This window comes from Struthio camelus, chromosome 19 (assembly GCF_040807025.1).
Source record: "Struthio camelus isolate bStrCam1 chromosome 19, bStrCam1.hap1, whole genome shotgun sequence".
Lineage (NCBI taxonomy): Eukaryota > Metazoa > Chordata > Aves > Struthioniformes > Struthionidae > Struthio > Struthio camelus.
The window spans coordinates 11,754,627-11,770,073 of NC_090960.1; the positions used below are offsets into that span (position 1 = coordinate 11,754,627).

General features: G+C 41.7%; 1 protein-coding gene across 1 annotated transcript in view; it reads left to right on the forward strand.

Moving 5' to 3' along the window:
- Nucleotides 1-15,447, forward strand: part of COX10 (cytochrome c oxidase assembly factor heme A:farnesyltransferase COX10) — a 114,614-nt gene that overhangs the window by 80,943 nt on the left and 18,224 nt on the right. The window contains exon 6 of the mRNA XM_068914201.1: nt 12,528-12,760. Within this exon, the coding sequence (XP_068770302.1) occupies nt 12,528-12,760 (233 nt within the window). The remainder of the gene's footprint in view (nt 1-12,527; nt 12,761-15,447) is intronic.

Here is a 15,447-nt window from a genome sequence, read left to right on the forward strand (position 1 = left end):
CTGCATTCCTGAGGTTAAGATATGCGGAGAACCTCTTTGACACGTTTTATTTAAAATTTCTTGATAAGGACGTGGAGTCGCATGGAATATTATATTATAAATCATGCAGTAAAGGAGCGTGAGCCACCGTGACTCATTGCTGCCCTTGTGTAACAATAATGCCCTATATTCATGCACTTTGGTGTATGCGTGAGGTTTTGGTTTTGTTTTGTTTTTGTTTTTTAACTTTTTCCTCTGGACGTTTGTAAAATATAGCTCCAGGTGGAACATATTAGATAAAACACCCAAATAATATGAAAGTCTCAAAATACGACCGTTCTCATTCTCTTCTGCTGCGTGGGAAGATGGAAGCTTTGCCTTGGTGCAGCACCCTGGTATAGGGCAGCACTCATCATCTGAAAAATATTTATAAACTACCTCTACTGTAGAGTCAATCTTCTTTTAGAGATGAGATTTTATTTTACTTTGGCTTCCTGAAAGCATTGTATGTTCAATTTTGCTCTGTGGAAGAGGAGCCCTAAGTTCAAACCTGTCAAAGAGCAGAAATAAACCCTCTGAGGGTTTATTTCTTGCAGTTCAGCCCTGGGACAGACTCACACTGCCCTGGTCCTTTGGCAGTAGATTGTGCCAAATGTCCCCTCCGTTTCTGGAGAGTGTTTTGCACAGCTTTTCCTGGGTTCCTGACAAGTTATTCAGGTCAATCCTGGTTTCAGTCACTCAAACGGTGAGATTATCTGTGTTTTCTTCTGGTGGGCCATCAGGTTGTCTGTGTTGCCACTGTCAGTGTTTGCATGCTCAGTACCGTCCATCATATAGGTGAATTTAAGAATAAGCTGAAAAAGGGAAAAATCACAACTAAGCCATGTACCAGTGAAGAAAGGATAGCTTGGAAGGCTAAACATAGGTTCTGGTTTTTTTGGGGTTTTTTTGTTTTTTTTTTTTATGGAGTAGTATTTTAGAAAAGGTTCTTCATTTCAGCAATTGCTGCCAGACTGTGAAGCTTTCATTTCCCTGGGACCCTCTGCTGAGTTGGCTTTCCTTGCTTTTTTGGAATAACAGATTCCTTGTTTTCTGCTTTCAGTAACAGAATAAAAAGGGAATCTCCGCATTCCCGAATATTCCAGACTGTTTTTAAAGGACACTTTTGGACCCAAAGTAGCTAGATCAAAGCCTATAGAAAGATTGTTAGCCCTAGCTTCAGTTGAGGAGTATGTCCTATGCTTAGTCCTCCACATCTCCTATCCTCTGATGAGAACTTTTCATTGTGCTCCTATTAGAATTTTCATGTACCTTAAAACTAGTTTATATTTAAAAGTTAAAGACGTGTCCTAATCTGAAGAAGTCTATGATATGTTGAAGAAACTCTAAAGTGATCTATCCAGTTTAATCATGGGTTTTTTTCGTTTAGTTTAGTTTTGCTTTTTTTGCTGACCTTTCACTGCCTATATCATTGCTATATATAGAATAGCTTGTCCAAGATGATCTACCGCAGTAGTATTGTGGGCAGCTCTCTCTTATGGTAACATTTATGCAGTACTTTCTGTCCCCTGGAAGAAATCACCTCTCAGGTGAAAGATAGCAGCTACTTAAGATTATTCCGTAGAGTCTTAAAATGATCCCTGAAGATCAAATGCAGGCTTAGAGGGCTGCGGAGGGAACCGCAGAAAGGCAGGAACTATTTTCTTAAATTGCGGTTTGACAGGCTCATCTGCTCGATTGCTCTTCCACTTAATAATGTCTAGCGCCTGGATTTTCCTTCTGCTGCAGACCATTGCTTCTTGTCCTGCTGTCTCTGGATGCAGTGAGTGACTTATTTCCCTCATTTTCGTTGCTCCCAGGAAGGTATTTAGAGTTTGTGATCCTATCCTTCACAGTCTAGAATGGCTGGACGATCTTTTCTCCTCTTTGAGAAAAGGTTGATAAATACTCTAGAACTTCAGTTTTCTCCATCTTAATGAGACTGAGAGCTGCCCTAAGACTTCGTTATCTGCTGCTTTCTAAACATTGGCTGAAGGCTGAGCAGAAGCATGTGTTAGAGCCTATTCTTTAATCGCACTAAATCACAGAAAAACATTTTTAGAGAGAACATATTACCCACTCTGTTTGTCAGCTGGTTGCTGGTTCTTAAATGAATAGAGAATTGAGTTTTTGAAATAAAATGAATGGATCACTTAGCTGCCATGTTGTAAGGTTAGGTTTGTTAGGTTAAAGAGGAGGATTTAGTTTAAATATTATGGGGGACATTTTTCAAATTTACTGTAGGTTTGTCATGTAAGCGCTTTAAAAAAATATTTACATTTTCATGACTGCAGGGAAGCTGTGAATATTATTATTCCCCCTATCACTCCTACCTAACAAAGACATATAAAAAGGAGCGCGCTAACTCTCTGCAGGGTTGCTTAGAGCTGTTATGATTAGCATTCTGGTGTATATAGCAAATGTAATAAGAACATAAACATTTTAAAAGTATAGGTCCTTTTCATTTTTAATTTCTGACTTCAAGTGAAGTAATGAGGCCCAATTGGAGTTTCTGCTTAATACTGAAGGACAGCATGATTTTTTTTTGTTGTTGTTCAGGACTGAATGCAAGTCTTGACGGGGTTTCTCTAAGCTATATCCTCCCCAACCTGGGATTGCTTTGGTCCCAGACACTTGAACCTGTGAAGCAATGCAAGACCAGATCCGGACCCCATTTACATGGAGTCACACCGGGAAAAAGGAGAGCAGAATGCTTTTAGGAGACAGCCCCGTGCTGCGAGTGCCTTTTTACTCTCGAACTCCAGTTTTTCTTCCCTCTTAAGATCAAATCCCTCTTGCCTTGTCTTAGCATAAACCCTAGCGTCTTTGTGAGAACCTTCAGCAAAATCAGTTGAGTCAATTTTGATGTAGGCAGGCATAAAAAAGAGGGATGGGTCTCTTTTGAGGTGAAGTGATGCTTTTAAACTGGCCTTGCTTGTTTATGTCAGTTTTAACTATCCCTCACTCTGTTGAGGGAGACAGACCATCTGCAGCTCAGATCCTGCAGGAGGCAGGGAAACTAATTGCCTCCAATTTGGTTAAAATACAGTGTGAATTACGCTTTTCAGTAATAGCTATATACAGCCACGACGGGACGGTTTAGGTTCCGTGCATGGGTTATTCCTTCACTAGGAGAGAAATGAATTGACAGAGACATGGGAGATTTTATCCTAGTCCGTGTTTATTTAAGTACACTTTGGAATCAGTATGGTAGATGGCGAAGCCAGAGCTTGGTTTGCAATTTAGTGCCAAAAAGCAAGAAAGCAACTCCGTGACAATTTCTCCCCAGTTTTAGAGGTTTGTCCATCGCAGACTTTATTACCTTTCTTGCCAGGTTTCAAAGTCGCTCTTTGTTGAGTCCCGCCTAACTTCCCTGTTGATGGTCCAGACGTCATTCAAAACCACTTCCAGTTTGGTGCCGATGGGCCTGGCTTTACCCTTCAGACAAAAGAAAGGTATTAGTGACTCCCGAAAGGAGCAATTCATTTCAAAGAGCTTTGCATTTTAAAGAGGTTTATTTGAAACATGCAGGGCTGTAAACCCTTTATTGGGAGACACAATACTATAATGGCAGTCTAAGCCCCTTATTTAAGTGTGCTTAAGTGCTACTCATTAACCCCCGCTCATTAGGCTATTTAGGAGCACCGTGCAGGTTTCATCCCTCTTTTTTTGCAGATAGTTCGCCTTCTGCTCAGATTTTATATTACAAAGAGAACTTTCCCACGAGGTTTTTTTTTTTCCTTCTCATACTTGGGGAAGAGTACTGTCCGATCAGAGATTCTGAACATTTCTGTCATCGTTAAAAACCAAATTACAAAACCCCAGCTACAAACAGAAGCAGGCAGAATCTACACAAGTGGGTTCTGGCTATGTTAAAAACTGCAGTAGTGTTACACCCAGTTAAAGGGAATTTGATAAAGCATCCCAAGTTTTGGAGTGCAGGTAGATCCTGGTCTCCCACAGCAGTGCACCTTTGGGGATGAGACACCAGGCAAAAAGCTGTGCACGACTCAGACTTGGAGGCATAGGGCAGAGGTTGAAATAAGGACAGAATGATGATACTGCTTCTTTGCCTGTCCAGGCAAAGTTACATAATTCAAAACAAAACAAAACAGAGACTTGACAAAACTCCCTCTTTGTTTGTATTGTGGAGAGCCTCTCATCAGTCTTCAGCTGCAAGTGATGGACAAGCATGTATTCTGGTGCTTTGAGTTGATGGGGAAGAATTGAATTCCCAACTGAAAGCGTACATTTTGGTTTTAAAATAAGTCGTCCTTCAGCCCTCATCACGAGTCATGAACTTTCTTGCATGGCTGAGAGAGAATAAATGAATATCTGTGCAGATCTTTTTCTACAATTTTTTCTCTAAAATAGTGCGATTTTAGCTCATTGATAGCTATTGTTTAGTTTAATGAAATTCTGGTAATTTGCAAGATTAAGCCTCAATCAGCAGGTCCTTGGGCCTTTTATAATCTTCAGTCGTAATGTAACTGCGGGAGATGACTTAGAAAGAGCGAGCGCAGATTGCTTATGTTTCGTAAAGCTTGTGGCTGATACTGAGTAAGATCTACATGACAGAAAGAAGTGTTCTAACAATAAATCCGTTCTGCCAGTGCTACAGCTATTTTTCCTTTTAATTGGAAAGAAATTCCTCTCCTTGGAGACTAATCAAATCTGTAATTGAAAAGTTTCGGTGGAATATAAAAATATTTTATCAGTTATGCCCTAAGTCCTATATAAAAAAAAAAAAATTACACTGTCTGAAAACTGTACTAACAAGGTGTCATAATGTGTCTTCATGTAGCCACACTGTTTTAAAATTTCAAATCTGAATCTGGATGTTTTTTCTGTCAGGTACCATCCACCGTCTAATTGCAGGACTCTATTCTAGAGTTTATTCGGATGTCTTTTGCAAAAAGCGAGAATCATTTTAGACAAATAGTCAGTGATGAAGCTACTGAGCCAGACAATGTTGTTCCAGTTTCAGTTCCCATTACCGCTGTTGTTATTACTGTATAACTTTTACAGCTGACAATGGTCACAAATATGGTTTTTATTATTGAAGATATAAATATGCAGCCTGAAAGGATTTGTGTGGAAAGTTAAAATTTAATTTCAGTGTTGGTAGATTGCCATAATTTAGTTGTCTGCCATGACTACTGATTGTTTTTGAACGCTTTGTTCCTTAGTTTGAGTTTGGAAGTTATACAAGTGGAGTTTTTTTAGCCGCCTATCAAAGATCCTTTCAGGGAAGCTGCTGTTGCTATTTGTGGCAAAACGTGCCTTTTACAGCCATATGGCTCGTTTTTTTTGCAGTCAGCTGGCTTGATGGCACTCGTGCCAGAAGACAGCTCCACTGCCAGTTCTAGACATCTGTCCATCCAGGGAAGCCGAGCTAGAAATTACGCAAACACGATCCAGAGGTGTCTGTGAGGGAGATGGACTTTCCTCCCCATCGCCTTAAATCAGAGGAGTGGGAAGGCTTCTGCCCAGTCGTGGGTTATTGCAGTGCATCACACCCTCAGCTCCTTGTTCCTCTTGCATCACCAGGTGCTCGTGGGATGGGACTGTCCAGGATGATCTCTGGGATCCCTGGCCTTCCTTCATTTTCTTGGCCGATCTCCAAAAGCTGCCATGAAGGCATGAAGGGTTCAGCAGTTCTTGGGTGCTGATCCTAAAAGTAAAAAAAAAAAAAAAAAAAAAAAAAAATCCCTGGCTGATACTCCTCCAGCTGAGGGAGGTGACCAAGTCATCGCTCAGGATCATGGCTGTCATGATGACCGCAGGCTCAGCTCCCGCCCTGGGGCTGGTTGGTAGCAACTTGGTATTGCCTGGCTGCAGGAATTAAAATGATGCCAGGAGATGAGCAAAACTGCAGTGAATCAGCAGCTGCAGAGAATGAGGGTTTTGTGAGCTGGGTTAGGTGCCTGTGTCCTACAGATTTCTATGGATGTTCTCCCCTTTTGAAATTAATTTGGGCTTTCGTGCCCATAAAAACTGTCGAAAGGGAGCAATTTGTGCTTCTGTTTCTGTAACCCCTTGTTATTGTTGGAAAAATTTAAAAACCTCAGACTGATGCTTTTGTCTGAGTTTGTAAATGGCTTCAGAAACCTTAATAACTTATTACTGACCTGGAAAAAGTTGGAGAGAGAGCGCTTCCTCTGTCAGCATTGTACCAGTGACTCGTCTGGGGACATTTTTAGTACCTGCAGGTTCCAGAAATAATAAGCAGCTTGTGATGCTTACTGCTGAAGTCTGATTTTAATTATATTTTTGGAACCGTATTCATGCACTGGACTTGTATCTCACATGGCAATGGTAAAACGAACTTGCAGAGATGAGAATCCCACCTGTATTCTTTTTCTGTGAAATAACTTCTTCAGAGCTTCCACTATTTTCAGTTAGCATTTTAGATTATTTTAGACTGTTCCTCCTCATGTTGCGTCATATTGTTTTGACAGTAGATGCAGATGAAATTCTCGTCCAGAGTAGCAATGCTGAGATTGATCCGAGCCATCAGTCTCACCTGTCCTGCCTTAGCATCCTTTACGTGTCCCAAAGGAGCATTAGGAAGTCGATGATAATTTAGCACTGTTTCTGTGGGCAGCAGCAGCAATCAAATGATGGATCCGAGGGACAGACATGGTGGTGAACCAGTATCTCGACAGAAAACTCATCTGATAGAACCAAAAGCTACTTTTGCCTCACAAAAGATGTAAGTAACGTTGCGGTTTAATTGAAGCGTATAGTCTGTGCAGAGTGTTTGCCATCATTGCAATCCCATGCAAAGGAAAGGCAAGAGAGGATGGGTATCTTGACTTCTTCTGGAGGTGGAAATGACTCTTTCTATGCCCCTTCTCACCTTCCTTTTCCCCTTTTTGTGTTTTTTTTTTTGGGGGGGGGGGGGAAAACACAAAAATATGGGTAAAAAAAGGCGGGGAGCCGCAGCATTGGATATTTTTTTCTTTCTTCCCAAGCCCCCCAAAGTTTAAAGACCTCGTCTTCTAGGGCATGACTGAAAGCATCATGTTGAGTCCTGCTGGAGCAAGTGGGGCCTAAGTATCTCCGTGCGGTGCCACGCGGTGGTTCGAGGTGCCGTCCCCTGCCGCTGAGCTGCCGTCCGACCTTGCGTGCAGTATCCACGCTCTGCGCTTTTACCCCTGTCCTGTCTGGCTTGGGTCATCCTCTGAGGTTTGGCAGAGCAGAGCCCTGGCCTGGTAGCTCAAGGAGCAGTTACCAATAAGGTCTAATACAAAATACCAACCATGATTTAAATGTTTAAATCCATTAAGGTATTTTGTGTATGTTGCAGCAAAACAAAAGGGCTTTTTTTTCCTTTAGTTTTGCCTTTTAGAAGCGGGTGATGTTTCTATAAAAGGTTTTTGACAGACAGGGAGAAGAGAGAATTTATTTTATTACCTTTTGTAGCAGGCTTTGAATCTAATTTTTAAATATAAGCACTTAGGTTTCACCTGAAAAATATGCAGGCAGTCTTAAATGGACACTTACATTCCAGCTTACGCTTTTATGTAAATATGTTTGGCATATTTCCCATTAATCCAAGGTCACAAATTATATTTCTTATATATTTACAAAACATCTGAACATCAGTTGCATACAACTGCTGTTGCATGAATGCACCTATTCACAGCTCATGTCGCCTTTGTGTCTGCGTTTGTGTGCAAGTGTCAATATAGTCACAGAGTTAGGTCGAAGCATTAGAGGCCGATAGTGGAATTTTCCATATTTCTAAATGCTGAGAGGTTTTGAGGGGGGAGTTCCTCTAGCTTCTTGATTATTTTTTCTGAACATAATTTTCTTTCGACTCTTTTCTTTTTTTCCTCTTGTTCTAATACTGGTTTTTATACTGTAAACCTAAGCGTACTTCAGCAGCCATCTTCACAAAATGTGTTGCTAAAGATAGTGTAGGAGAGCATGTATATTGGTGAGACTATTGATCTTTAAAGACATTAAGCTTCCTAATGCTGCTGTGAAATAGGTAAAATAGTACATTAATATTATAGATGGGCGAATGGTTTCATTTGTTTTCCCTCTCAGTTTTTCCAAGTAAGGCTGTGAGTCAATAAGTACTATTACCCATAACTCCAGAGCCTATTAAATAAATATCCTTCATGCACATGTGTGTAAGATCATTATGTACGTATAACCAGCCCGTCTGTAAGGGGCGCTCAGATTCAAAGATGTATGCTATTGCACGTGAATTACAACAGACTGCTGCGCTGGCCGAAGCCATCATTGGTGATACGATGGGTGAGGGTCCATGTGAGTGCCAGTGGTTGTGCAAGCAACCAGAATTTCACTCGCGTAGGATTCCTCCTGCTCGCTCCCTGTTCTCGCCCCACCAGGCAGTCCTTGAGCAGTTCTCCCCAGCCTGATTAACAGCATCTGGAAACCCTCTGCATCAGCTTTGAGGTGACTGAATAGAGACATTGACCTCTATTCCTTCTCCTTCTCCTCTTCTTGGACACTTTTGGTGGAGTGTGACTGCGAAGGGTCCATCTTGGGCGAACTCTATGGGAGAAAAATGTGAACAAATTTTCTTTGGATCAGGAAAGGTTTGCTTTTTTTTTTTGCTCTATTTGGGCTAAAGTTCTCTCATAAGCTTTCAGTCAAATTTGAATATCTCTTAGGGATATTATTGGGCATACATCGGCATACACATTCTCAATAAAAGAGAGAAGGGGCATGAGGCAGAACTACGTGATTTTGGTTTTCCGTTAGGAATTGTACCGTGTGGTGACATACTGTGTAAATTTGAGCTGAAATTTGAAGAGAACTCATTTGGCACTTGTGGTATTTTTTTCCAGAGTCTGATTTTAATCAGCCAAATAAATGGAAGCAACTCCTCCCAAGAATCCATCATAAAACCTAGTTTCTTACTCAATGTATTTGCTTTCTGAGCTAGATCCTTGGCCAATTTTCCAATGGAAGATTGCCTTTTTTTCCCATAGGAGCAGTTCCCATAGCATAAGTGAACGCCCAAGTGAGCTGAGGCTTATGTACCAGCTCCTGTCATCAGCCAGCCCTTATGGTATAGGACAGTCTAAGGATGAAGGAGATCTGCAGAGACCCCACAGCCATTTTTGACCACCGCTTGTGAATTCCTGAGCATACTCAGGATCCTGTGGTGCACACTGGACTGCACCGTGGTTTGAAACTATAGGGGGTACTGGGAGGACATGGCGATGGGGCAAATCCTGCTTCGGCGCAGCATCACAGCCTTCCTCCTGATCCTGAATGGGATCTTGGATTTTCTGTGCTGCCTATGTGAGATGCCAGCACCCTGGCAAAGGGAGCATGTGTTAAATCAATGAGCCTCACACGACGTGCTTGAGTTTGGACAGGTAGACTGTAAGGGTGGAGATGCAGTGAGTTTTCGCAAACTTTCACGTAACGGTCCCTAGCAGACCATAAACTAGTAGAAATCAGAATATCTCTTAAACTGTTGTGATTTAAGCCCAAGGTTAGTCTTATCTTCAGTGACTCTTGGGATTTTAGGAAGCAGAAAAAACTTCATCAGTGATTGAATTCTCTCTCCTTTTCCTTCACATATTCTCTCTTTCCCCAGTGGAGAGTTGCTTATGCTTCTGCTAGACCTTTGTCTTTATAGACAATGTATTAATGTGGGAATGAGCTGAATTCTCCTCATGGATCACCAAGAAAGCAAGCTCCCAATTTCAGATTGCAGTATCTTTGTAACTCTGGAGCATTTTAAGGGGCAGAAATAACAAATCTGAACCATTAGATCACAGCTGGAGTTTCTGATCTCAGCTAGGGTTTCTGGTGTAGGCCCTTACAAGTCAGACAATTACTCTTCTAGGAGAATTTTACATTTCCTTGATTTATAAGATAATGCTAGTTATTTGGAGAGAAGTAGAAAATGCAGTACTTTCTAGGTATAAAGAAGTAATGTGGTTCAGCTGCTTTTAAAGAACAGCCATCCTGAATGATTTGATGACCTTCCCTGAGGTTGTTAGGACTATTACAGTCAATAATTAAACTGCCTTCAGGAGCTTCCCTCTGAGAAAGGCAAAAAAGAAGAAAATAAGAGATGAAAATGTGCTTTCATCCACCAGAACAGGACACATCTTTGGAGGTCTCAGTCATTAGCTTCACCCGTCACTTTTGGTAAAGCCACGTTATTTAAAGGTGTTTTTCTGTTCCGTCAGTTGGATCCCGAGGTGTCACACTGCTGGTGGCACCCTGGTTGGGCTACTACTGCTGCTGCAGGTGAGGAACGTAGGAGAGATGTGATGCTCAGTTTAACCGTTGAGAGCTTTGTCCTTGCAGCCTTCTCCGTTTATTTTTCGGTGAGGGCAAGAAGGAAGAGCTGGAGTCTGCTTCTTCCCTGGCCAGCTCATGGCATGTAGCATTGGAGAGATGTGGAAGAGCCTTCACTCTTGATTAGTGAGAAAAGAGCTCATTTTGCATTAGGTCAAACTATGCCCTCATTTACGTCCCTGAGCCCCGCAGGAGTGAATGCGGGTAGCAGTAGCACGGTCTCTTAGGGTCAAGCAGATCTTTTGTCTCCTCGGGAGAGGGTGTAGTGTATAAATCTAGGGTTTACACCCTGACCGTATTTTATTCTGCAACCAATCAAGTTAGATTTGTTTAACCAAACCCGGGCAGGCTTTGACTATGGAGAGGCGTCGTCTTGAAAGTGCAGCATTTGTAGTCAGTGTTGAGACAGTTTACTGTACGGATTGTGTTTTGCTGCGTTTCTATAAAAGAGCACAGCGAACTGTAAAACCGAAGGGCACGGTGCCGTACGGTTCCTTTCCCCGTATGGCTCAGGAAAGCAGTCGCCGATTTTATACATCTCGTTGTCAGTGGATGGCAACACGGTACCCCGGCTATATTTGTAATATATTAGTAACACTGAGGCTGCTCACTGGTAACGCTGAAGCAAATCATAAATATGCTCTGCGCACACTCTGTAACGCAAAACCCATTGATGGAGTTGAAAAGCTGGATAAGATGATGTGAATCTAATTTAAATTGAAGCCAGATCCTTAGCGTGAGATTTGTTCATTTTAGCACTTCTGATTATTTGGGAAGTCCGCGCAGTCTAGGTCTGACAAAGGTTGTAAAAATCAAAATTTGAACGCTAGGATTGTTTACTGATAAAGCTGCTGTACAATCCATCCTCACCAGTTGGTGCGACTTTTCCTTATTAGGGTTGGAGCAGTGCTGGCAACAGGTATTTTAGGGTTAAAGATTTGGCCATGATCAGAGAATACAAAGGCTGCATAGTTTTAAATTAGGCAAGATGTGTTAAGTTGAGGTTCATGCAGAGAAATTTGTTGCAAGCAACTTTCATTCTGCGCTCTCGTCTGGGTGACTGCAAGTGTGTATTTAGCTGTAGGGGTTATTAAAAGCAACTCAGTTAATGGTATTTTCCTCCCCTCTATAGAGCTCCCACATCATGTCATTTCTCTCGGTTGCATTTAATCCTCTCTTCCAGTTATACCAAATGCTCTTGAGTGAGCTCGTGTAAAGATACCTCCACCAGCAGCAAACATGTTTACGTGATGCAAGGGAGCACAAATAAACGTTGCTTAGAGTTGCATGATGGTTGTGACCGTGACGTGTGCTTTTGCTAGTGAAACAAAAAATCCTTGTTCATCATATTTGGAGGCTTAATGCAGGGCTTATTAGGACAAGTTTACAAATCAGCTTCAGCTGCTTTCTTACAGATAACAGTTTAGCAGGAACTTCCAGCCTTCCCTGAGCTTAGCTCATGTGCGGTAGAAATCAGCAGAAATCATTTGCATCTTTATTGTTTGCTGCTATCAGCCAAACCTAAAATATCTCCAGTTTATTGCAATTATGCTCGCAACGCCATAAGTTTTAGTTTTGGTGTTGTCACCAGAATTGCTTTGGTGTGCTACCGCCGCTTAGCACAGTGCACAAGGTAAATGGGAATGTAAAAAATTCAGCTGTTTCTCAGTAAATTCACATACTTTATTTCTGTTGAGGTACTTTCAAAATGGTTGAATGTACGCTTCTCCTCTTAAGTGCTCCCTAGTTTTGTGTCTAATCCTGCTGTGTTTCAGTCAAAGGAGTCACTAGAAAATTGCAATCAGTTAAAAATCGGGCAAGCTACAACCGTTCTCCTTCGCTCTGAGCCCTGAGTGCTTTTCCCAGTGTTCAGAATTCACTAAGATTAAAATCGAAGTAAAAGAAAATAGTCTGCTGGAAACAGCAGCTCTCGGTAAAGCTTATTTACCCAAAGAGTTTAAATTAAGTTGGTGAACACAGTGATGGCGAGAATAAGAATCACTTATTTCAAATCTGTGGCAAGGTTGCCTTTAACTTTTTAAAAAGCTTTGTGGTAGGAGGGAGGTCAAATAGGAACATTTGGGCTGGATGAGGACTTTTCAGTTAAACAAAAAAACAATGTTTGCTTGCGGGAGAAGTGGGAGGAAGAGAAAGGAGAAGGGGCTATAGCAGCTCTCTACAGCGTGTGTCCCCGGCTCTTTCCGCAGTCCCCTGCTTGCCGTGTGTTTTGCTGCCTCCTGTGGAGTCCCGGGAATCGCCCTGCTGACTTTGGGAGTGAACCCGCTCACCGGGGCCCTGGGCGCCTTCAACATTTTCCTCTACACGTGTTGCTACACGCCGATGAAGCGGATGAGCATCGCCAACACGTGGGTGGGAGCCGTGGTCGGTGCCATCCCCCCCGTCATGGGGTGGACCGCGGCTACTGGTAGTCTCGATGCTGGTAAGTAAAAATTCCAGATTTACATCTTGGGGGGAGAGTGGTTGTCTGTGTTTGGGTATCTGAAAATACCTTCATAAAAGGCAGTAACTGATGTTTTCTCGTAAGCCTAGTTCTTTCTGATCCAGTGTTGCTTCAAAAACCAACGTATTCCACTGTTTGCAGTGCCAAACTCGCTGTTACAGCACTGTGCCGGAAGGATGGAGGAAGTAAATCATCTTACCTTTGGGGGCATTTTAGGGACAAAGACGTCAGCTGATAGAAGAGTATGGTCCTACTGCATACGTGTTTAGGTCCTCTGAAAAAAAATCTAAAAGGAAAACACTATCTTAGCAAGTGGGGTTCACGTGGAAGAAAATGGTAAGCAATTTAAGGATTAAAAACATGTCAAGTTAGATCTGACTTCGAGATGGGAGCTTTGAGCAGGAAGATGCCCAGATGTGTTTACTACTGTCTTTCCACATGCCAGAAAATATTCTAAGATGAATTGATTGGTGTATTTCTTAATTGCACGCTTTTAAACTCTAAGCTGTAAATGTTCCTTCCCCCCCTCCTCGAAAAGCAGACGGAGATTTCTATTTTAGTAACTGTGAACTGCTTTTACATCCCTCATAAAACTCTGATCTCTTCAACAGCTAAACTCTGACACAATTAGAGCTTGTTTTTCCTGCCAGCTAGAAACTGAAGAATCAAAGTAACTCTGCGGAGTTATATTCCAGAGAAACTCATGAAGTTCAGTTAACAGGTCTGTTAAGAATTTTTTTTAGCGCACGCTCGTCCCACAATGTGGCATATTTAAGACTTGAATAATGCTCCCAGCAACAAGCCTTTTAGACAGCAGTTATCAGAACCTGTGCAAAATCCATAGCACACCATTCTTCATTTACACTGCTCACCTCCTATAAAAGCAGGACTGAACTGGCTGTGCACACGCGTTCTGATGTAGATCTAATGCAGAGCTAGGATGAAGGGGACTTTTGGGGGTTTTTTTGTTTGTTTTTTGTTTTAATTGTGTGCGTTGCTCCTATACAAACTGTGTTTGTTTATGTATTTGGAAGGTTTTTTTTAATATTTAGACATATATGGGTTGTATGTATATGGATAGTGTCTCACGTTAAGGAGTGCGTATCAGACCTCATTGGAATCTCTTTGATTCTAAAGAGAAGAGAATGAATTAAAAGCACAGAATAAATGTGTGTTTGTAAGAACTCTGTCATTCTGGCTGCTGTTGCTTAGACCTTGAATCTTACGGTGTTTAGGAATTTCTGTGTTGGCTTCAGCACCTTATTGCCCCGGCGGTGCTGCAAGATGACTCTCCCGTGCTCTTGCTGTAGGTGCCGTTTCATAAGCAGGGGAGAGACCTAAACTGCTGCAGTAAACCGCAGCAGTGAAGTAATAAGGTCTTCCTATATAATTTGCAACTGAGTTTGCACATGTTCCTTTCTGCCAGCTCTGCTGTAGAGGGGATAATCCTGGGTGATTGATGCAGGTAGTGGAAGAGAGTAGGTTTTCCCAGAACGTGATGATCTGCACTGGTGCTTAACCTGATGTCGTATTGTCTGTTCTGGATAGCTAGAACTTTCTACAGTCATCTCCCAGTCTGTATCAATAAAGCCAGGTAGCTTATTTAGTAGTGAAAGAAATGTTACTGAGCTAATGCTAGTCTTTATAGTGAAGCACGCTTGGGAGAATCTTGAAAATGGTGGCCTGAACCTAGGATTGCAGTGCATTGCAGCATTTAAAAAAAAAAAAAAAAAGAAGAAGAAGAAGAAGAAAGCAACTGCATAGTCAGCCAGGATTTTCAGTGTTAAGCATTCTGCTACTATGAAGAAAGAGTTCAGCACCTTGCAGAATTAGACCCTTTCTGAATATGAGTATGCATACATATACGTACATGCACAACAGGGTAGACCTGCACCCCTTCTCTTACCTGCATGCCTGGAGTTGTTGAGCTCATTAATAATGTTCAATTAGCTTGGAGACTTAACCTAGTTCTTAGGTAGAGGTGTGAAACTACATTTGCACCTCGTTTAAAAAAAGATTGATTATTCCACTTAGGAGCAAGGAGGAATGTGAAGGAAGGTAGTCAGAAAAGTTATGTTCTCATTAGGTTCATTAGGTTCTCAAAGAAGGGTCTCACAGCTTAACTGGTGGGTTTTGAGTTTACATTTTATTGTGGATTTTGTCTCCTTGTAATCTTACAGTAGTCACATTGTTGTACGTTTCTGGTTTTAGGGAAAATAATCTTTAAGTGTAGACCTTTAATTACCGTTTGGGGGATAACCAAGTGTTATACCGTAGCGTATACCCTAGGAGAGCCATTTCTGCAGTCTTCTGTGTATCAGAGGTTCAATAACATCCCATGGCGAGATTCATAAAAAGCGTTGTGAGATGCTATTGGTCATTTGATATAATCGAAGATGAGTCCTAGTTTTCTATTCTGGAGCTAAAGCAAAGTGTCTCAGATCTGAGCCACCTTGTTTTTGTTCGTCTTTGTTCTACTTATAACTTTCTTATTTCAGGGGTTAATATCTTGACAGCTTCTAGCACAAGATACAAGTATTGCATGTTCCAGATAAAAACCTGTGACTCTTCTGTTTCTAGTGATGCTAGTACTTGCCTATATTTATTATATTATGCATATTTTGCAGATCTTACAGTGGTTCCCAGCAATGGTTACTTCCATTTCT